At 40.8% G+C, this 24,854-nt stretch overlaps 2 protein-coding genes across 2 annotated transcripts in view; both read left to right on the top strand.

Annotated features, from left to right (window-relative positions):
* Positions 1-1,438, top strand: part of LOC133551811 (aquaporin-11-like) — a 33,914-nt gene extending 32,476 nt beyond the window's left edge. Inside the window, exon 5 of the mRNA XM_061898920.1 lies at positions 287-1,438. Coding sequence (XP_061754904.1) covers positions 287-615 — 329 coding nt within the window. The 3' untranslated portion in view covers positions 616-1,438. The remainder of the gene's footprint in view (positions 1-286) is intronic.
* Positions 1,439-6,987: 5,549 nt separating this feature from the next.
* The window catches only part of vps37d (VPS37D subunit of ESCRT-I), a 59,587-nt gene continuing 41,720 nt past the window's right edge, over positions 6,988-24,854 (top strand). The window contains exon 1 of the mRNA XM_061898919.1: positions 6,988-7,262. Coding sequence (XP_061754903.1) covers positions 7,140-7,262 — 123 coding nt within the window. The 5' untranslated portion in view covers positions 6,988-7,139. The remainder of the gene's footprint in view (positions 7,263-24,854) is intronic.

The following is a 24,854-nucleotide window of genomic DNA, read 5'->3' as shown; positions in this document are numbered from 1 at the left end:
ATGTTTTTTGGCAGTAGGTTCTGACAAAATAGCAGAGAGCGACTGCTATATAAAGGATCTTTGACAAGCTTTTTTTTTGCAGTAGATTCTGAGACACAGCATAGTGCTCCCGTCATATGAAGGATCTATTACTCGGGTTTTTGCAATAGGTCCTCTACAGCAGATCCTTTTAACAACAGAGTGCTCCTGTCATACTGTACTATAGAGGATTTTTGACTAATGTTTTTTCAGTGCCTCCTTAAAAATGGTAAAATCATTATAATGTAACTTTGCTGTCATTGTTTAGAAGCACAGAGCTACGAAAACATCACCGAGCATCCCGACAGTGGACAGAGCAGCATGTTCTCCTTCCAACAAATCACGGCCTACCCTCACGACCATGACTTGAACCAGGAGGACCCTCGTGAACGTAAGCAGATCCTGGACCTGCAGCACGACGACAACCCCTTCCAGGACCATGAGCAGAACCTGGCCGAGGTTTCAGACTATGAAGAAGTCGCTGAGCAGTCGGGTGACTACGTGAAAGTCTACGACGAAGGCGAGGTCCACCCTCCGTTGATGGAGGACTACGATGACATCGCCGGGAAGGACCAGGACTATGACGACCTTGGCTAAGGCGGCAACGGCATCGACTAGTTCCGTGCAGGGCGGGACTTGTGCAAACCATGCGAGACCTCAGTGCACCTCTCTAGACCTCACTTCAGCTTGTGTCCAATTGTGTTTCTCATGCTTTTCCTTTGGCTTCTTTGCCACGCTTATCTCCCAAGTTAGGAGAAGGAAAACAAACACAGAAGAAGAATACCGTATTTCCTTGAATTGCCACCGGGCCGCTAATTCATTTAAAACCACTTCTCACTCCTGCGCTTACCAAAGGCATGCGGTAAAAGTAAGCATGCGCTAATTATTTTAAAACCTCTTCTCACTCCTGCACTTACCAAAGGTATGCAGTAAAAATTTGAGTGTGATGTAAGCTTGGACCTTAAATCCTACTGAATAGCTGTTAATCTTCTTCCCTTTATGCGATTTCAAATTAACCTCCTCCATTTTGAAAATGATGACAGGGGAAGTGTCACTCGTGACGTCACGAGTTTGACCAGGCGGTAATACCAAGCATGCGCTAATTATTTTGGGAAGCGAGTTTGACCCGGCAGTAATTCAAGGCAGGCGCATACTGCGGCAATTCAAGGAAATACGGTATACGTTATGCTAACTTTGCTGCTAACTACGCTAATGTTGACGCCGAGTTAGCATCACGCGGGGTCCAGGATTGAACGTGAACATTCGCCGGGAGCTAAATGCCTGCCATACATGTCGTCACAGGTCAAAGGCGGTGTTTACCGTTTTTCGTCACATTTTTGGTTAACTTATTATTATACTTGTGATATTAAAAATATGAAATGTTGCCTTTGCAGCCGATAAAGATTTTATGCTGACCACAGCTTGACCCTGGTACAGATTATTTCTACTAAAAATACTACTCAAAGATCCTATACGTGACAAGAGCGCTCTGCTTTTTTTTAGGGAGTTACTGCAAAAAAAAAAAATTGTCCATCCATTTCCTACCACTTATCCCTTTCGGGGTTGTAGGGGGTGCTGGAGCCTATCTCAGCAACAATCAGGCGGAAGGCGGGGTACACCCTGGACAAGTCGCCATCTCATCGCAGTGCCAACACAGATAGACAGACAACATTCACACTCACATTCACACACTAGGGCCAATTTAGTGTTGCCAATCAAACTACTCACACCTGTTCTGCAGCAACTCCACTGGCTACCCATCTTTGACAAGCTTTTTTTTGCAGTAGATTCTGAGAAACAGCACAGTGCTCCCGTCATATGAAGGATCTTTTACTAGTCCATCCATCCATCCATTTTCTACCGCTTATTCCCTTTCGGGGTCGCGGGGGGCGCTGGCGCCTATCTCAGCTACAATCGGGCAGAAGGCGGGGTACACCCTGGACAAGTCGCCACCTCATCGCAGGGCCAACACAGATAGACAGACAACATTCACACTCACACACTAGGGCCAATTTTAGTGTTGCCAATCAACCTATCCCCAGGTGCATGTCTTTGGAGGTGGGAGGAAGCCGGAGTACCCGGAAGGAACCCACGCATTCACGGGGAGGACATGCAAACTCCACACAGAAAGATCCCGAGCCTGGATTTGAACCCAGGACTGCAGGACCTTCGTATTGTGAGGCAGACGCACTAACCCCTCTGCCACCGTGAAGCCTCTTTTACTAGTGTTTTTGCAATAGGTTATTAAAACCAGCGAGACACTTCTGTCCTACACAGGATCTTTGACTAGTTTTTTTTTTTTTGGCAGTAGGTTCTTACAAAATAGCAGAGAGCTACTGTCATATAAAGGATCTTTGACAAGCTTTTTTTTGCAGTAGATTCTGAGAAACAGCACAGTGTTCCCGTCAAATGAAGGATCTTTCACTAGTTTTTTTGCAATAGGTTATTAAAACTAGCGAGACACTTCTGTCTTACACAGGATCTTAGACTTGTGTTTTTTGACAGTAGGTTCTTCAATCAATCAATGTTTATTTATGTAGCCCTAAATCACAAATGTTTCTACGAAATAGCAGAGAACTACTGTCATATAAAGGATCTTTAACAAGCTTTTTTTGCAGTAGATTCTGAGTAACAGCATAGTGCTGCCGTCTTATGAAGGATCTTTTAATAGTGTTTTTACAATAGTCTATTAAAAACCAGCGAGACACTTCTGTCCTACACAGGATCTTAGACTCGTGTTTTTTGGCAGTAGGTTCTTACAAAATAGCAGAGAGCTACTGTCATATAAAGGATCTTTGACAAGCTTTTTTTGCAGTAGATTCTGAGAAACAGCACAGTGCTCCCGCCATATGAAGGATCTTTTACTAGAGTTTTTGCAATAGGTTATTAAAACCAGTGAGACACTTCTGTCCTACACAGGATCTTTGACTAGTGTTTTTTGGCAGTAGGTTTTGACAAAATAGCAGAGACTACTGTCATATAAAGGATCTTTGACAAGTTTTTTTTGGAGTAGATTTTGAGAAACAGCATAGTGCTCCCGTCATATGAAGGATCTTTTACTAGTGTTTTTGCAATGTGTTATTAAAACATGTGAGACACTTCTGTCTTACACAGGATCTTTGACTCATGTTTTTTGGCAGTAGGTTCTGACAAAATAGCAGAGAGCTACTGTCATATAAAGGATCTTTGACAAACTTTTTTTGGAGTAGATTTTGAAAAACAGCATAGTGCTCCCGTCATATGAAGGATCTTTTACTAGTGTTTTTGCAATAGGTTATTAAAACCAGTGAGACACTTCTGTCTTACACAGGATCTTTGACTCATGTATTTTGGCAGTAGGTTCTTACAAAATAGCAGAGAACTACTGTCATGTATGGGAACTTTGACAAGCTTTTTTTGCAGTAGATTCCGAGAAACAGCATAGTGCTCCAGTCATATGAAGGATCTTTTAGTAGTGTTTTTGCAATAGGCTATTAAAACCAGCGAGACACTTCTGTCCTACACAGGATCTTTGACAAGTGTTTTTTGGCAGTAGGTTCTGACAAAATAGTACAGAGCTACTATCATATAAAGGATCTTTGACAAGCTTTTTTGGAGTAGATTTTGAAAAACAGCATAGTGATCTCATCATATTAAGGATCTTTTACTAAGGTTTTTGCAATAGGCTCTTAAAACCAGCGAGACACTTTTGTCCTTCACAGGATCTTTGACTCATGTTTTTTGGCAGTAGGTACTTACAAAATAGCAGAGAGCTACTGTCATATAAAGGATCTTTGACAAGCTTTTTTGCAGGAGATTCTGAGAAACAGCACAGTGCTCCCGTCATATGGATGATCTTTTATTAGTGTTTTTGCAATAGGTTATTAAAACCAGCGAGACACTTCTGTCTTACACAGGATCTTTGACTCATGTTTTTGGCAGCATCTACTGTCATATAAAGGATCTTTGACAAGCTTTTAATCAAACACTGTATCCACTTTAAAATAATTCTCTCACTTTCAAAGCCGGGTTTCACGGTGGAAGAAGGGTTAGTGCGTCAGCCTCACAACACGATCTTCCTGAGTAGTCAGGGTTCAATCCCGGGCTCGGGATCTTTCTGTGTGGAGTTTGCATGTTCTCCCCGTGACTGTGTGGGTTCCCTCCGGGTACTCCGGCTTCCTCCCACCTCCAAAGACATGCACCTGGGGATAGGTTGATTGGCAACATTAAATTGGCCCTAGTGTGTGAATGTGAGTGTGAATGTTGTCTGTCTATCTGTGTTGGCCCTGCGATGAGATTGTGCCTTGTCCAGGGTGTACGCCGCCTTCCGCCTGAAAGCAGCTGAGATAGGCTCCCCCAAACGGGACAAGCGGTAGAAAATTGGATGGATGGATCACTATGTGGCTGTTTTTCATGTTTAAAAGGCTCTAATTATGTTACAAAAAACTGTACATTTGAAAACAAGACATTTAAAAGTTCAACAAAAACAGTTCCAGGACTAACTCAAATATAAAATGTGCCTGAAATAAGACAACCCCTCTTTTACAAGAAATAGAAAACATCTTATTTTAAGGCAAAACAACTATAGAATCTAGTTTTTTGTTGTTTTAAAATAGGTGAAATAACAACTGGTAGATAAAAAGGCCTGTTTGATGAGTCTGCTTCCTTGATCACCATGATCTTAACATCACAAACTCCTCTTCTGTTTACTTTCCCAACATTTGATTGTTTCGGGTTGATTGGCAACACTAAATGGTCCCTAGGGTGTGAATGTTGTCTGTCTATCTGTGTTGGCCCTGCGATGACGTAGCGACTTGTCCAGGGTGTACACCGCCTTCCGCCCGATTGTAGCTGAGATAGGCTCCATTGCGACTTTGCATGTTCTCCCTTGCGTGGGCTCCCTCCGGGTACTCCAGCTTCCTCCCACTTCCAAAGACATGCACCTGGGGATAGGTTGATTGGCAACACTAAATTGGCCCCATCTATTTTCTACTGCCTATTCCCTTTTGGGGTCGCGGGGGTCTCAGCTACAATCGGGCGGAAGGCGGTTTACACCCTGGACAAGTCTCCACCTCATCACAGGGCCAACACAGATAGACAGACAACATTCACACTCACATTCACACACTAGGGCCAATTTTAGTGTTGCCAATCAACCTATCCCCAGGTGCATGTCTTTGGAGTTGGGAGGAAGCCGGAGTACCTGGAGGGAACCCACGCATTCACGGGGAGGACATGCAAACTCCACACAGAAAGATCCCGGGATTGAACCCTGACTACTTAGGACCTTCGTATTGTGAGGCAGTCGCACTAACCCCTCTGCCACCGTGAAGCCGCAAAAATTCAAAAATCCTTTATACACATATTTACTTCAACAAAATATGAATGTAAGTTCATAAACTGTGAAAAGAAATGCAACAATGCAATATTCAGTGTTGACAGCTAGATTTTTTTTGTGGACATGTTCCATAAATATTGATGTTAAAGATTTCTTTTTTTTTGTGAAGAAATGTTTAGAATGAAGTTGATGAATCTAGATGGATCTCTATTACAATCCCCAAAGAGGTCACTTTAAGTTGATGATTACTTCTATGTGTAGAAATCTTTATTCATAATTGAATCACTTGTTTAGGTTTCAACAAGTTTTTAGTTATTTTTATATATTTTTTTCCAAATCATTCAAGAAAGAACACAAAAATTAGCAATATTTAGCACTTTTATACAATTTAATACATCAGAAACTGATGACATAGTGCTGTGTTTTACTTTTTTTTCAACCAAAAATGCTTTGCTCTGATTAGGGTGTACTTGAATTTAAAAAATGTTCACAGGGGGTACATCACTGAAAAAAGGTTGAGAACCACTACTTTAAACTGTCACAAAGTACATCTTGTATTCCAGGGGTGTCAAACTCAAATACAGAGTGGGCCAAAATTTAAAACTGAACAAAGCCGCGGGCCAAGGTTGAAGAAATTAACCTTTTAATAAGGACCCAAACAAGTTTTGCATCGAATATTGAACAAGCAAGGCTTGTATAACTTTATAGTGACAAGCAAAATAGAGTTTCAAATTATAACAATAATAATTAAAAAATATCAATGGCATATCAAATAAAATGTAAATAAAAAATGGGGGGGGGGGGGGGGGGTCGGAGTTTGGTGGTAGCGGGGGTGTATATTGTAGTGTCCTGGAAGAGTTAGTGCTGCAAGAGATTCTGGGTATTTCTTCTGTTGTGTTCTGTTACGGTGCGGATGTTTTTCCAAAATGTGTTCGTCATTCTTGTTTGGTGTGGGTTCACAGTGTGGCGCATATTTGTAACGGTGTTAAAGTTGTTTATACGGCCACCCTCAGTGTGACCTGTATGGCTGTTGACCAAGTATGCTTGCATTCACTTGTGTGTGTTAAAGCATGTATTATGTAACTGTGCTGGCACGTTGTTTGTATGGCGGAAAAGTGGACGTGACGGTAGGATGTAGAGGACGCTAAAGGCAACTTTAACTCCTCCCACTGGATCTTTCCTGGTTACCGATCAACCTGACTAGGATTTAAACCCAGTCCTCTTTTATTGGGAGATAACTGTTTTGACCACTCCCCCATCCTTGGTCTTCTTAAAGGGAAATTTCGGGCCCCAATGAAATTTTTAATTGAGAACCTGTCTCGGTAAACTATGATATAAAAGCTTTCCTAGTTACCGATTGACCTGACTGGGATTTGAACCCAGTCCCTTTTGATTGGGAGCGAGCACTGAACTTCGGGAGTCTCCCGGGAAAATCGTGAGGGTTAGCAAGTACGAGTATCAGCGGTGAAGGCACCGCTGCTGAATATTATCGGCGGGCCAGCTCTAATCTTAATTTGATATTACCTCAAGGGCTAAATGAAATTACAGAGTTTGACACCCATGTTGTATTCTGTCAATCCCTACTACTTCCGGCCAGCTTTTATTTTGGTAGGGATCCGGCGGATGTCTGCGAGCAGTCTGTCAAACTTCGCACTGCCGCACGCACGCGCTAGTGCAGGCCGAGCTCACTCGCATTCCAACGTGAGCGAGATGTGAAGCTCAGCGAGGACTTTTCCCTTCAACGCTCTCCTAAAGTGTCTCCTGGGGCTTTTTTTTTTTTTTTTTTTGGGGGGGGACGACCAACATGTCCAACTTGAAAGAGTCCAGCGCCTGCCCGGACGGCTACCGGGCTCTGAGCACCGGCGAGCTGCGGGAGCTTTTACAAAACGACGACAAAATGGAGCAAATCATTCGCCTCGACGAGAAGGTGCGTGTCGAATTGTACTCTGCATTTTTAGAGGTTTGTTTTCCTTTTCAGTGGCGCGTAAATGTGTGTCTTTTGTCATCATACAAGGCGTGCGAGTGTGTTTAAATCCGCTTACATGCTTCGGCGATTGTCTGCGTGGCGAGTGGTGGGATTTATAATACATTAAAGCCCAATTAACGATTTAATTAGTAGCGTCTTTAAGTGATTATAGATATTACTTGGTTATTAATAATCATTTTTATTTAAAGGTATCATAATCAATGGGAGCCCCGATGTTGTCGTGTTGCACCCAGTTTCTGTACGGAGAACCCCCCATTTTGCGGTTGTCTTTATTTATTTGTTCTTCCTCATCATCAATCACAGTAAGCTTCTTCAGACATAATTGTTGTCTTTTATTCTACAATTCGGCGTTAATTGATATAAATGCGGACCCACCTTTTTTGGCAACTTTACTGCAATAAAACGCATGAATAGTCGCCCGAACCTGTTTTATTCGAAGCAAAAGTGCACTTCCTCGACCATGTGTCACGTTTTTTTTTGCGCGTATGCCAAGTTGAAGAGTAATAATAGCAGTGCTGGGTGGGGGGAAAGGTTTATTTTGAATGGAGGCGGCTGAGCAGCGTGGAGGTTTTGGTGTAATTTACAACCGGGGGGGTTTGTCAATGGAGTTCCGCACGCATTGCGGTACACGCCGCTGGCTGTTTGAGGCGTCGAGGTAACCTTTTGTACATGTTGTAGGGGCAATACCCATCCATCCATCCATTTTCTACCGCTTATTCCCTTTTTTGGGGGCGCTGGCGCCTATCTCAGATACAATCGGGCGGAAGGTGGGGTACACTCTGGACAAGTCGCCACCTCATCACTGGGCCAACACAGATAGACAGACAACATTCACACTCACATTCACACACTAGGGCCAATTTTAGTGTTGCCAATCAACCTATCCCCAGGTGCATGTATTTGGAAGTGGGAGGAAGCCAGAGTACCCGGAGGGAACCCACGCATTCACGGGGAGAACAGGCAAACTCCACACAGAAAGATCCCGAGCCTGGGTTTGAACCCAGGACTGCAGGACCTTCGTATTGTGAGGCAAACGCACTAACCCCTCTGCCACCGTGAAGCCCAGGCACAATACCAATGTGAGAAATTTGCAAAATGCCATCCATTTTCTACCGCTTATTCCATTCTTGGGTGGCGGGGGGTGCTGGAGCCTCTCTCAGCTACAATGGCGGAAGGCAGTAAACACCCTGGACAAGTCGCCACCTCATCGCAGGGCCAACACAGATAGACAGACAACATTCACAGTCACATTCACACACTAGGGCCAATTTAGTGTTGCCAATCAACCTATCCCCAGGTGCATGTCTTTGGAGGTGGGAGGAAGCCGGAGTACCCGGAGGGAACCCACGCATTCACGGGGAGAACATGCAAACTCCACACAGAAAGATCCCGAGCCTGGGTTTGAACCCAGGACTGCAGGACCTTCGTATTGTGAGGCAGACGCACTAACCCCTCTTCCCCCGTGAAGCCCAGGCACAATACCAATGTGAGAAATTTGCAAAATGCCATCCATTTTCTACCGCTTATTCCCTTCTTGGGTGGCGGGGGGCGCTGGCGCTTATCTCAGCTCCAAAATGCGCAAGGGACGGCGTGGCGCAGTGGGAGAGTGGCCGTGCGCAACCCGAGGGTCCCTGGTTCAAATCCCACCTAGTACCAACCTCGTCACGTCCGTTGTGTCCTGAGCAAGACACTTCACCCTTGCTCCTGATGGGTGCTGGTTGGCGCCTTGCATGGCAGCTCCCTCCATCAGTGTGTGAATGTGTGTGTGAATGGGTAAATGTGGAAGTAGTGTCAGAGCGCTTTGAGTACCTTGAAGGTAGAAAAGCGCTATACAAGTACAACCCATTTATTTATCATTTAATTGCATTTTGCAAATTTTGTATAATGCTCAATCTTTTTGCAAATTGCTTCCAGCTATCTACCGGTATTTGAATAATGTGTGGTGCACATTTTACAAATCAATGCACGCAAATACATGTTTTTGGTGTCAAAACAATTTATTAAATACTTATGTAAATCTATTCAATATAACAGAGTATTGCCCTCAATTCAGTCCAACCCTAACCCTAACCACTATACAGTGTACATCCACGACTAAACTAAAAAAATAAAAAAAACTTAGATTTATAATGCGCTTTTCTAAACACTCAAAGCGCTCACAGAGAAGTGAGAACCCATCATTCATTCACACCTGGTGGCGGTAAGCTACATCAGTAGCCACAGCTGCCCTGGGGTAGACTGACGGAAGCGTGGCTGCCAGTTTGCGCCTACGTCCCCTCCGACCACCACCTATCAATTATTCATTCATCATTCATTCACCAGTGTGAGCGGCACCGGGGGCAAAGGGTGAAGTGTCCTGCCCAAAGACACAACAGCAGCGATTGTTTGGATGTCAATAGGTGGGAAGCAAACCTGCAATCCTCAGGTTTCTGGCCGGTAACGCTCTACCCACTACGCCATGCCACCCCTGACTGACTAAACTACTACCACAACTTGGTTTAATATTTATAAAATATAATAATGTAGGGTTACTGAGTAAACCAGTGGTTCTTAGCCTGGGTTCGATCGAACCCTTGGGGTTCGGTGAGTCGACCTCAGGGGTTCGGCGGAGATCAAAACACACCCGACTCTTCGTGTAAATACAAACTTCTCCCTGTGGGCATATTACATATATGGCAACAGCTGACTGATCTGCAGGTGTGTAATTTGTTGTGAGTTTATGCACTGTCTTAGTTTTGTTGTTTGAGCAAGGTGATCATGCACGGTTGATTTTGTGCACCAGTAAAAAAAAACATGGTAACACTTAAGTATGGGGAACATATTCACCATTAATTAGTTGCTTATTAACATGCAAATTACTAACATATTGGCTCTTAACTAGTCATTTAGTACTAATTGATGCCTTATTCGGCACGGCCTTATTATAACCCTAACCCTCCAACCCTAACCCTAACCAAATAACTCTAAATTAAGTCTTTATTACTTAGAATATGTTCCCCTTGTGTCCAAATAACTCAAAATTAAGTCTTTGTGACTTAGAATATGTTCCCCTATACTAAAGTGTTACAAAAACATACAAGTTTGTATTGAATTTGAAGAAAAAAACATTTTATTTTTCACTAAAGAAGGGTTCGGTGAATGCGCATATGAAACTGGTGGGGTTCGATACCTCCAACAAGGTTAAGAACCACTGGACTAAACCATCCACAAAATCTCGTCTTAAAGGCCTACTGAAACCCACTACTACCCACCACGCAGTCTGATAGTTCATATATCAATGATGAAATATTAACATTGCAACACAGGCCAATACGGCGTTTTTAGTTTACTAAATTGCAATTTTAAATTTCCGGGGAGTTTTTTCTTGAAAACGTCGCCTAATGATGACGTGTACGCTTGACGTCACGGGCTGTTAGGAAATATGAGCGCTGCACACACACACAACTAAAAGTCGTCTGCTTTAACCGCATAATTAGACAGTATTTTGGAGATCTGTGTTGCTGAATCCTTTGCAATTTGTTCAGTTAATATTGGAGAAGTCAAAATAGAAAGATGGAGTTGGGAAGGTTTAGCCTTTAGCCACACAAACACACGGTGATTCCTTGTTTCGCGGTCAAGCGAACATGGATTCCTACTGAATGTCAACCAGCAGGTTACGGTGAGAAAATTGTGGTAAAAAGTCGCTTCTTACCGGAGATCAGCTGAGCTTGCCCCGTCCATAAAGCTGCCGTCGACTTCGCTGAGACATTGGCGTCAAGACACCTGTGGTCAAACCCCACCGGCTATCAGGTACTGTTAAACTCACTAAAACACTAGCAACACACTAGAAAGATAAGGGATTTCCCAGAATTATCCTAGTAAATGTTTCTAAAAACATCTGAATCCCTCCCAATGCAATCGCGTTTTTTTGTTTTTTTTTCCGTCACTATCAATATCCTCAAACACAAATCTTTCATCCTCGCTCAAATGAATGGTGAAATTGTCTTTTTCTCGGTCCGAATAGCTCTTTTTGTGGGAGGCTCCCATTAAAAACAATGGGAAGATGTGAGGAGCTATCAACATGTGACGTCATCGTCTGCGACTTCCGGTAATGGCAGCGCTTTTCTTTTAGCACAGAAAGTTGCAAACTTTCTCGTGGATGTTCTCTACTAAATCCTTTCAGCAAAAATATGGCAATATCGCAAAATGATCAAGTATGACACATAGAATGGACCTGCTATCCACATTTAAATAGGAAAATCTCATTTCAGCAGGCCTTTAAATCTCGTCTTGCGATATGCAAATTGCTTGCGCACAATGGAAATGACGTATAATTTGCAAAGTGCGCGAAATTGGTGAAATGCTTACAACATCCTGCTCACTAATCCATATCACAGACCCACTGTGAGGATTAAGTTGATTAGTTCTAATGGTTTACTGTTGCAGCCTGCTTACATGCACTACTCACTTGTTCCGGGGGTCACGTTTCCAGTCAAATTATGTGGCATTGAATGATAATCCAGGGCTTTCTCATACTCTAATGTTAAAACAGAATATATATGTTTCCACTGGTCAAAGATCTCCTATATGACAGGTGCGCTTTATTTTTGAGGACTAAACTGTTCTAAAAGACTGGTGCTGTTTTAAGCACCTGCTGCAAAATTGCCAGGTCCTCCTATGTGTTTCTGAGGACTTGCCATCAAAAATGCTGGCCAAAGATCCTCTAGATCTGTATTGTAAAATCATGAAATTGCCTGATGTATAATGTTGTAGGTATGTCATGTTCGAAATAAACTAAGAAAAGAAAGAAAGAAAGATCAGTGGTTCTCAAATGGGGGTACGCGTACCCCTGGGGGTATTTGAAGGTATGCCTAGAGGTATGTGAGATTTTTTAAAAATATTCCAAAAATAGCAACAATTAAAAAATTATTTATCAATATATTTATTGAATAATACTTTCAACAAAATATGAATGCAAGTTCATAAACTGTGAGAAAAAATACAACAATGCAATATTCAGTGTTTACAGCTAGATTTTTTTGTGGACATGTTCCATAAATATTGATTTCTTTTTTTGTGAAGAAATGTTTAGAATTAAGTTCATGAATCCAGATGGATATCAATTGCAATATGTTTTTCGAACTAGTTCAAGAAAGACCATTACAAATAACCAATATTTTGCATTGTTATACAATTTAATAAATCAGAAACTGATGACATAGTGCTGTATTTTGCTTCTTTATCTAATTTTTTCAGCCAAAAATGCTTTGCTCTGATTAGGGGGTACTTCACTGAACAAAGGTTGAGAACCACTGCTCTAGATGACAGGAATCCTTTGCAGTTTTGAGGGCTTAACTGAATAAATGCTTGTCAAAGATCCTCGCTATGACAGGACAGGGCTGCTCTGCTGTTTTTTAAAGACCTGCTTCAAAATCATAAGTCAACAATTTTATATTGAAATGGAGCGCTTTGCTGTTTTTAAGGATTCACTGACAAAAACACTAATCAAATATCCTCTATATGACAGGAACCCTTTGCTGTTTTGAGGGCTTAAGTGAATAAATGCATGTCAAAGATCCTCTATTTCAGGGTTCCCCAAACTTTTTTCCATCAGGGACAGGTCTAATGTAGGGCTGGGCGATATGGCCTTTTTTTAATATCTCAATATTTTTAGGCCATATCGTGGTACACAATATATATCTCAATATTTTGCCTTGGCCTTGAATGAACAGTATGATGATTGTATGTGTCTACATTAAAACATTCTTCTTCATACTGCATTAATATATGCTCATTTTAAACTTTCATGCAGAGAGGGAAATCACAACTAAGTCAATTTAGTAAAAGTGTATTTATTAAACAGTTATCAAGCAGTGGCACCAACTTTAATGTCATTTCCAAAACAGAAAGTGCAATATTGTCGAAGACATTTTAAGTGTCAAATAAAAATGGGCTGCATAATAGGAAATCAAGTAGTATTTGTCCTTCGCTATGTGGTAGGTTCCTACGGATGTTATCTCCTTCTGTTGACTAGTTTGTTCATATGGTGTTGAAGTGGAAATGTTTGCCTCGGCTAGGGCTGGGCGATATTGCCTTATTTTTAGGCTATATCACGATATACGATAAATATTACAATATTTTGCCTCAGCCTTGAATGAACACTTGATGCATATAATCACAGCAGTATGATGATTCTATGTGTCTACATTAAAACATTCTTGTTCATACGGGGCGGCATAGCTCGGTTGGTAGAGTGGCCGTGCCAGCAACTTGAGGGTTGCAGGTTCGATTCCCACTTCTACCATCCTAGTCACTGCCGTTGTGTCCTTGGGCAAGACACTTTACCCACCTGCTCCCAGTGCCACCCACACTGGTTTAAATGTAACTTAGATATTGGGTTTCACTATGTAAAGCGCTTTGAGTCACTGGAGAAAAGAGCTATATAAATATAATTAATTTCACTTCATACTGCACTAATATATGCTCATTTTAAACTTTCATGCGGAGAAGGAAATCACAACTAAGTCGATTTACCAAAACTGTATTTATTAAAGTCATTAGCAGGTGACTTTTCAAATGATGCTACATATTAGCAGTAATGCTACTTTTGGTAGCAACGCTTGTGCCCCACACATGACAAATTAAAGTTGTCTACACAACATATTCCCGCTTGAAGCCAAACCACCGCCAGACTGTTTTTCTTGGGAATTAGTTCTTCCTTCATTTGTTACGAGATCCGCACCTTCTTTCTCCACAACAACCCGCTAGCATCACAGCTAACGTTAGCCACGCCGCGACCTCTCCGCTGGGCAAGGGTGTGTACGTATGACGTATGACGTGACAGTAAGTGACGTATGAATGTGCGCCTGCTTGTCTGTGAGGAGACAGGAAAGAGGAGGAGAGTTTAATGCCCGCAAGTGCGTAAGAATGTCTACTCGAATATTACGATATAGTCATTTTCTATATCGCACAGAGACAAATCCGCGATATATATCGTATATTGATATATCGCCCAGCCCTAGCCTCGGCATTTTGATGGTGTGGGCGTGTGGCACCGAACGGAGATGTTGACATCCGGAGTAAGCATTCTTCATTCTCCAGCGGGTGACTTTTCAAATGATTTTACATATTAGCAGTAATGCCACTTTTTATAGGAACACTTTCGGCCCACACTTGACAAATTACGGTTGTCTGTTCGACATATTCCCACTTGAAGCCAAACCACCGCCAGACGAATGCCCGCCTGCTGTTTTTCTTGGGAGTTACTTCTTCCTTCGTTCGCACCTTCTTTCTCTCGTATTACCGCTCGCACGGCTGCGTTAGCATCACAGCTAACGTGACCCATGCTGATACCTCTCTGCTCCGTGAGGGCGTATATGTATGTGACGTATGACGTGATAGTATGTGACGTATGTAAGAAGGTGCGCTTGCTGTCTGTGAGAAGGAGAGACAAGAAAGAGCGAGAAGAGCCTGCAGTGTAATGCCCGCAGCTAAAAGCAACTGGGTGAGAACGTATACTCGAATATCACGATATAGTCATTTTCTATATCGCACAGATACAAACCTGCTGTACATCGATATATCGCCCAGCCCTAGTTTGATATATACATTACTTTCACGGACCAGCTTTCTATGTGTGGCAGATAAAAACAACCAAAAAATGAGCCTTTGGTTACAATCTGGCACATTAACATTTTATATGCCCATTAATGTGCATTGGACCATGTACTATAACAATTTAGTTGTAATATACATCTTTTAACAAACTTATTGGGGTGTTTAGTGGGACAGGCGAAAGTTAAGTCAGAGAAAAGGCGGTAGTTTATAAATTAAAAATGTTTCTGTGCGGTCCGTTAGCAAATGCGTCACGGACCGGTACCGGTCCCTGGACTGCTCTACATGACAGGACAGGGATGTGCTGCGGTTTTTAAGGTCATGCTTCAAAATCATAAGTCAAGTATTTTATATTGAATTTGAGTGCTTTGCTGTTTTTAAGGATCTACTGCCAGAAACACTAGTCAAAGATCCTCTTATCGACAGTGGTGCCTTGCTGTTTTTCAGGGATTACTGGAAAAAAATGCTCGTCAAAGATCCTATATATGTCAAGAGCGCCTTGCTGTTTTTGGGGTCTTAAAGAAATGCTAGTCAACAATCATTTGTATTACAGGACCGGGCCGCTCTGCTGTTTTTAAAGACCTAGTGCAAAATCCTGAGTGGAACATCATATATTGAATTGGATCACTTTGCTGCTTTTGATGACCCACTGAAAAAATGCTTGTCAAATATCCTCTATGACAGGAGCGCTTTTTTTTAGACGTTTTACTGAAAAAATGCGAGTTAAAGATCCTCCATATACAGGACTGCTCTTCAATTTTTAAAAACCTGCAACAAAATCCCAAGTGAACTATTTTCTCGATAAGAACCCTGTTGTCTGTCAGGATCTACTGCCAACACAAGTCAAAGATCCTTTATATGACAGGACACGACTGATGTGCTGTTTTAAAGACCTGCTACCAAATCTTGAGTTAAAGATTTTCTATTAGAGAGGAGTGCTCTGCTGTTTTTAAGCATCTGCTGCAAAACCCTGAGTCTAAGATCCTCTATAACACAGGAGCGCTCTGCTGAACCACAAAAGTGCTAGTCGAGGACTCACGGTACATTCTGGTCCCTCCGGCCAACAGTTGAATAATACTTGTCTCGAAAAGCGCATTTATTTATTTATTATTATTGTTGTTGTTATCATTAGTATTACTGAAATACAATAGTTTAAGTACAGGCATGGCAAGCCAAGTTTGTACTGCGCAGTGGATAAGGGACATTTTATAAGCATGGAACACAGATGTAACCACGTGTTAGGAATGGTGGGCTTGTGGCTTTGGCTGACAGACCACACACACACAAACACACACGCACGCACACACACACACACACACACGCACACACATAATACAGTCACACAAAGTAATTCACATGTACATTTTACCGGGGCATGTCCAGCTGCTGCTGGGGGAACTCTGACAAGTCAGCAGGATTATCCTCGGGTGACTACATTTATTTCACAGCCGTCACACAGTTAATTCTTTTTATTTTTTTCATGAACCGCAGCGTCAGTGGTCAACATTTATTGGAATCCTTCTCCCAGCCGAGCGTCAAATGTCACACCCTTTTGTGAGGAAACGCCACACAGGCTTTCCAAGAGTAAACGTACCGTGGTGACCTCTTAACACAGTGTGTTCTTAAATAAACACAGCCTCTGTGTCGGGCAGTGATCTCCAACTCGTGGCCGTGGGCCAAACCTGGTGCAGGAATGAGTCAGAACGCATCGAGAGTTCAGTTCAAACATGGTTTTGACCCACATTTTTGTAGCAGTTTTCGGGGCATTAAATCCATCGCAACTGGACTGTGAAGGTTGTCTTAGAAGTCCTTTGGCCTCATCAGTTCATGCTGAGCCTCGCTCTGTCCTATCCAGTCTTTTAAGACAACCTGAACAGAACAGTTGCGTTCGATTCAATGCCTTGAGAATACAATGTCCTGGATGAATGAGTCATCACAGGCACTTTTGTAGCAGAATCCTAAAAGCAGCACAGCTCTCTGAAAATTTATAAATGGTTTATACTTATAAATATATATTTTTTTTGCAGTAAGTCTCTAAGAACAGAAGAGCCCTGTTGTCAAACTCAATGCTCGGAGGCCGAATCTGCCCACCACATCATTTTAATGTGCCCCGCCACACCATTCTAATATGGTCCGTCAAATCATTTTATTGTGACCCGACATATAATTGTATTTGTTCTGCCAAATCATTTTATGTGGTCTGCCATTTTGTTTTATGGTGGCCTGCCGTGCATTTTGTTGTGGATCGCCGCATCATTTTATTGTAGACCACCGCATCATTTTAATTTAGATTGTCACATCATTTTAATTGGTCCGACATATCATTTGGTTGTGGACCACCGCATGCTTTTAATGTAGACCGCCACGTCATTTTATGGTGGCTTGCCACATCATTTTATATTGGCCCGCCTTATCATTTTAATTGGTTTGCCATATCATTTTGTTGTGGCACGTCGCATCATTTTATTGTAAACAGCCACATCTTTTTCAAGTTGCCAGATACATCTTTTAATGTGGCCAGCTACATATTTTTAAGTGGCCCACTACATCAATTTATGTGGCCTGCAAAAGGCTGGAAAGAAAAAGCACCTTCTGGCTAAATTTTGACAAAGAAATGTTGCCCATGCAATTGCATGTGCTCTAGTCCACCTATTTAATATTATCTGACGTACCAAGTTGGGTTTTTTTTGGTTGTGTGTGTGTGTGTGTGTATATGTATATATATATATGTGTGTGTGTATATATGTATGTGTATATATATATGGGACGGCGTGGCTCAGTGGTAGAGTGGCCGTGCGCAACCCGAGGGTCCCTAGTTCAAATCCCCACCTAGTACCAACCTCGTCACGTCCATTGTGTCCCGAGCAAGACACTTCACCCTTGCTCCTGATGGGTGCTGGTTAGCGCTTTGCATGTCAGCTCCCTCCATCAGTGTGTGAATGTGTGTGTGAATGGGTAAATGTGGAAGTAGTGTCAAAGAGCTTTGAGTACCTTGAAGGTAGAAAAACGCTATACAAGTACAACCCATTTATCATTTATTTACATATATATATATATATATATATGTATATGTATATAATGTATGTGAATATGTGCTTGTCACCTTGACTGCGATTTCAAAGCAAGTTTTTATCTATCTGTAAAAAGTATAATAACCATAAACAGTTCCATCCATCCATTTTCTACCGCTTATTCCCTTTCGGGGTCGCGGGGGGCTCTGGCGCCTATCTCAGCTACAATCGGGCGGAAGGCGGGGTACACCCTGGACAAGTCGCCACCTCATCGCAGGGCCAACACAGATAGACAGACAACATTCACCCTCACATTCACACACTAGGGCCCATTTAGTGTTGCCAATCAACCTATCCCCAGGTGCATGTCTTTGGAAGTGGGAGGAAGCCGGAGTACCCGGAGGGAACCCACGCATTCACGGGGAGAACATGCAAACTCCACACAGAAAGATCGCGAGCCTGGATTTGAACCCAGGACTGCAGGACCTTCGTATTGTGAGGCAGACGCACTAACCCCTCTGCCACCGTGAAGCCCTGTCTTTGCAAATTGTTCAACAGGGCTATATCATACGTTGACAATCGTATATTCACTGTTACATGTGGCCCTCTAAGGGCAGCCGTAAGTGCAACTGGCCCTTAATTAGTTTCACACCTCTGGCAGAGGATTTTGGCAGTAGGTTCTTAATGCAATCAGAACCAGACCGTGATGTCTGTTGTAAAACTTGGAAACCACCTACATTTTTGTAGCAGATTCCTACAAACGGTGGAATAATCTCATCAAAATGAAGACTGTTGACTTGATTTTTTGCAGTCCATTTAAAAACAAATGGTTCTGTTGTATAAATCATTCTGTCTAGCTTTTGTGTTCATTCCTAACTTTTTCCAGCGTGGTCCACATTCCTAAAAATTGAAGGACACAGGGGCCACTTTGATAAATTTTGTACATTTGTTATACTAAAGGTAATGTAGGTCTATATATGCTGAACTATCTGAGGAAATCATCCGCATCTCAGCATTGCGTTATCGATAATAAAGCAAATTATTATATTATATTATCTAATCCAGTCGTTCTCAAATGAGGGTATGCGTACCCCTGGGGGTACATAAAGGTATGCCAAGGGGTACGTGAGATTTTTTTTTAAAATATTCTAAAAATAGCAACAATTCAAAAATCTTTTTTGAATAATACTTAAACAAAATATGAATGTAAGTTCATAAACTGTGAAAAAAAAATACAACAATGCAATATTCAGAGTTGACATCTAGATTTTTTGTGGACATGTTCCATAAATATTGATGTTAAAGTTTTCTTTTTTTTTGAAGAAATGTTTAGACAAAGACAAAGACATGCACCTGGGGATAGGTGGATTGGCAACACTAAATTGGCCCTAGTATGTGAATGTGAGCGTGAATGTTGTCTGTCTATCTGTGTTGGCCCTGCGATGAGGTGGCGACTTGTCCAGCGTGTAACCCGCCTTCCGCCCGATTGTAGCTGAGATAGGTGCCAGTGCCCCCCGTGACCCCAAAAGGGAATAAGCGGTAGAAAATGGATGGATGAAATGTTTAGAATTAAGTTCATGAATCCAGATGGATCTCTATTACAATCCCCGAAGAGGGCACTTTAAGTTGATGATTGCTTGTATGTGTTGAAATATTTATTTATAATTGAATTACTTGTTTATTTTTCAACAAGTTTTTAGTTATTTTTATATCTTTTTTTCCAAATAGTTAAAAAAAATACCACTACAAATGACCAATATTTTTTAACTGTTATACAATTTAATAATTCAGAAACTGATCACATAGTGCTGCAATTTACTTCATCTCTTTTTTTCAACCAAAAATGCTTTGCTCTGATAGGGGGTACTTGAATTAAAAGAAATGTTCACAGGGGGTACATCACTGAAAAAATGTTGAGAATTACTGATATAATCTAACCCCCTTGAGTTATTTAATTTATTATCATTATTCTTTACTAATATTATTATCCGCCAACTAAAGCCCTTATAATGGTGGAGAGAGGGAGAGAGCGAGATTTCTCACAATACACACACCGGCCCCCAGACACATTTTTACTGACCAATGTGGTCCCCAAGTCAAATATATGCCCAAGCCTGCTTTAGAATGTATCGGGGGACAATACAAAACAAGCTGCGGGCCGCACATTGGACACCCCCGATTTGACCCCTATAGTAAAGTTGTGATGTAAGTAGTACAAAACAAAATTGGAATAATAATAGAGACAAGAAAAGTATGACTTGCGGTCCCAAGCTTTCTAAAGATGTGACTCAGAACAATTTAGTTGAACAGCCCTGAGCTGTTCTTAAAACTGCTGGTATGGAATCAAACTTATACACAGTATCCAACACAGTCTACTGTACATTTGCTCAGTGACACTTTTCCTGCTCATTTGCTATCACTAAAAGTCACAAAAATCCCCCTAAAGGCTTCTTCACTAAGCGTACCGTGCATCTGTCTTGCATTTCACCGGTCATCAAAAGGGTGTGTATGAACTGTTAAGAATGTGCTCGTAGGTCAAAGGCAAGACTTTCTTCTACTACTACTACTGGTACCTCTACTGCATTATTTCTAGACGTCTCCAGTGGGGCCAAACTTGGTTATTAGGAGCTAAAATGGTTGTGTTAGTTCATGCTTGATCTTCTCAAATGACTGCCTGTGGGGACTTAAGGGAGTGTTGCTTTAATCGGGAAGCTGCGACTGTAAAGCGGGACTGACAGGAGTCGACAAACTCAAAAGAGCACTTGGAAGCTGTTTTTTTCTTTTAGTGCAACCAGAGATGTCGAGCTGTTGTCTATGACCCGTGAATATCAGTAAAGACCTGTCCTAATAAGACGTTCAGTCGGCGATGAAAATTGTGGGAATAACTGAGACAGTGCCTTTTTCATGGGACTCAAGTTTGCAACGACAGTAATGAATTCATGACTATAACCTAGATATCTAGACAATCATCTCACAGAGATAAAAGGCTTTTTTCTGAAAAGTGGTTTCCTGCAACGCCCACTTGCTTATCTACATCTGCTGCTTTCAAGCCTCACTCCTAGACTGGATTTGAGCCTTGAAAGAACATTTAAACACAATTTATTGAAGCCAAAACTAGACGAGACCAAATTTGACCCTGGGGGTTAAAATTAATTGGATTTCATGTCAATCCTGCGACGCCTAATTTTGGTGTCATTGTACAGACAGTTTTTAATTAAGTTGAAAAATGGAAGCTGCAATGATTCGTAATGCAAGGCACTGAACGCCAAAATCACTTGAGTGTAACATCTCTTTTGTGGAATAAATTACATATTGTGTAGCAGTTGGCATGATCTAGAGTAGGGGTAGGGAACCTGTCGCTCTTTTGATGATCCCATCTCAGATAAATCTTAGCTGACATAGCTTAACACGGTAAGTAATGAATAGTTCCGCTGGTAATCAGTGTTAAAAATAATGTTCAAAATATAAAACATTCTCATGCATTATACAAAATAAGGACCTGGAGAAAAATATATTTAATATGGTTTACATTTTATTTTAAAATGTAACTGATTATAATCTTCTCAGCTGTATTAAATGTCATTTTAAAATGTAACTGATTATAATACGCTCACCTATCGAGGCAGAAAGGAAAGGAAATGTCAACACAACCATGAAAAACACTCAATGTAAACAAAATTCTAAAACCACATTAGTTATTTAACAATAACCTAAAAAAGATAATGAGAAGAAAATAGTGTAAGGAATATGTAAAAAAAAATGCTTGAACTATAATAAAATAGTGCAAAGTGTGAAAATGTAAATAGAGAGAAACTTGAGAAGAACTATTTTTTGCAGGTTTAGTGCCAGGAATTTACGATTGTGTAATTTGGTCTGGTATTCTTATTTAGGTATGGAAAGGAATTTCTTATGTGGACCAAATTACTATTATTTCGAAGTAGCACATTTGTTATATTTTGTTCATTGAGTCACAGACATTAATACAGTCCTCCACTTAAGTTTCTACCTTTTGTTCCTCCATGTTGTTTCTGTATGACTGAATAGGTAACGGACGAGGGTTGAAGAGAGGTGAACGCCGCTATAGACGACAGTCTGTTTTAAAAAATTACAAAAACATCCATATACTATTGAGGTGACTTCTCCTGTTATATCGTCATTTACTTTGCGCAACCAAGCTTGAACGCTGATATTGTTACCTGGTCGGCTGTTAGCATGTCCCGCCTATTGCTCACTGGCTTGGTTACCAGAGCGCGAGTGCCTTTTTTTTAATGCAACCAACCTTGCTTGGTAACTTTGTTTCTTCCGATCCCCACCCCCAAAAAAATCAAACTGTTACGCTTGTGTGGCATTGTAATGCCAGATTCCGTCCTCCGTGGATGCGTCAGCAAGAACACAGCAAAAAGGTAAGAACTAAGAGATTTATTAAACAAAAGGAGCTTTGAACAAAAACACTGATACAAATAGAAAAGGCAAATAAAAGCGCTAGCATGGAAAGCTAGGACAAACAAACCGAAGCACAAAGGCACACAAAAGGAAACACAAAACAACTAGCGTTAAAGCTAGGAATAAAATAAAGCTTAGCGTGAGAGCTAGCGAAAAACGAGAGTGAGAGACAAGTCGTAAACAGATGTATGTGAACAAACTAAGATCCGACAATCAGTGAACAGAAAACGCTAGCTTATAAACAGGTGGTGATTAGTAAAGACAGGTGTGCTGGAAAAGAGAGTAGCAGCTGAAACTAATGAGTGACCATGGAAACGAACAAAACAGGAACTAAGTATGTCAAACCGCAGAGTGATATAAAAATGGAACAAAAATAACAATATGGTGATGATCCGACCATCGGATCACAACACACACTATCAAATATTTTATTGCGTGCATTTATTTATTGATATCGATTGAGTCTCTCGCTATATTTCTTGATATCGTTTTATCGGCCCAACCCTATAATCTAGTCTAAAATTATCTGTGTCGCTTTGCTCTTTTTAAGAACCTACTGCCAAATATCATGTGCGTGTGTGCGTGTATATATGTGTGTGTGTGTGTGTGTGTGTGTGTGTCTCTGTCTCTCTCTCTCTCTCTCTATATATATATAAATATATATATAAATATATATATATATTTATATATATATTTATAGAGAGAGAGACTCATATATACACGCACACACACATATATATATATATATATATGGACATACACATATATATATGGACATACACTTTTATATATATATATATATATATATATAGTATGTGTGTATATTTATGCATGTTTAAATAACGTGAATGCATGTCAAGGGTGCTCTGTTTTTTTAGGAACTTGGTTAGTTTCATATGCTCTGTTGTCATGTCTTAGGGAGTTCATTGTTCGTCCTCAAAGGGAATGTGTTTTAATAATTTATACTGTTTCCTTTGGCCTACTGTCAGATTCTACTTTGCCCTACACAGTGTACACCAGACCTAAATTGTTTAAGGGGCCACATTTCCAGAAAGCTAAAGACCGAGGGGCTAGACTTCTCCTTTTACTCCTATTTTGAGAACCAGCATTCTATGTATTGGAGATTTTGTCAGTTACATATAAAAATAGCCCTCTTATGCAAAATTCCTTTAAGAGGTTAAAATGTTAATGCAATGATCTGAAACACTGGTCCAAGTTCCTCCTTACAGGATCAATCTTGTGTTTTTACTATTTTTTTTTTTTGCTGCAAAAATGTATGTCTCTTCCAATTTCTGAACTGAACTGGCTGCAAGTTGAATAGCCCTGGTTGCTTTTCTGTATCAACGTCAATGAGACAGACGAATAAAGTCGTCCAGACAGTGTTTTGCCTTCATAGAAACCATCAGAGCCATAACAGATTATCACGCAAATATGTCCTTTCTACAGAGCATCTCTGCAAACTCTCTCGACAGGAGACGCTTGTCATCAGCTTCCTTTTGTTCCAAGCCAACTTAAACAAAGGCTCGTTTTCGCAGGAAATGTGCCTTTTTTTGTTGGGGAGCAAGCAGCTTGGCATGCAATATCTTGATTATTTAGGAAGCACCCTTGTCAACACGTCAAGCATGCTATCCAGCGCGATGTAGATAATACGTTCAGTACAAAGCAGACCCCTTGTTTTGAAAAATAAGCCCACATTTAAGGCAGAACCCATCTAGCATTCGGGATGTTCCGATCAGGGTTTATGCTGCGGATCCCGATACTGATCATTCATGAGTGACATCGGCCAATACTGATCATAGGTATTGAATGTACATTTTTAATGTATTTATGAGTGCTATTGGTAGTGGAAAAATATCAACATAATATGTAAACTGGTTACTTCTTTTAATTCATTAAATACAATTTTTTTATTAAAAAAAGAGTACAAAATAAGTTAACAAAAAGTACTATCTACTACTCTTAAAATCATTTCTTTTTTAGCCATTTTCTGGGATTTTTTTTTTTTTTAGCAATAAGCAAAAGAACATGAAATTGTTTTGTGAAAATAAAAATATTCGCCTATGGGTAAACACTCTAATATCATATAATGATACTACCCATGGTATTAGGGCTGGGCGATATGGCCTTTTTTTAATATCACAATATTTTTAGGCGATATACGATGTATATTACGATATTTTGCCTTGGCCTTGAATGAACACTTGATGCATATAATGATAATTATATGTGTATACATTAAAACATTCTTCTTCATACAGCATTCATATATGCTACTTTTAAATTTTCATGCAGAGAGGGAAATCACAACTAAGTCAATTGACCAAAAGTGTATTTATTAAAGTTATTAAGCAATGGCACAAACATTCAAGTCATTTCCAAAACATAAAGTGCAAGATTGTCAGAGACATTTTAAGTGTCAAATAAAAATGAGCTGCATAATAGGAAATCAAATAGTATTCGTCCTTCACTATGTGGTCGGTTACTA

Source organism: Nerophis ophidion, linkage group LG04 (genome assembly GCF_033978795.1).
Source record: "Nerophis ophidion isolate RoL-2023_Sa linkage group LG04, RoL_Noph_v1.0, whole genome shotgun sequence".
Taxonomy (NCBI): domain Eukaryota; kingdom Metazoa; phylum Chordata; class Actinopteri; order Syngnathiformes; family Syngnathidae; genus Nerophis; species Nerophis ophidion.
This window is presented reverse-complemented; position numbering and strand designations above follow the sequence as displayed.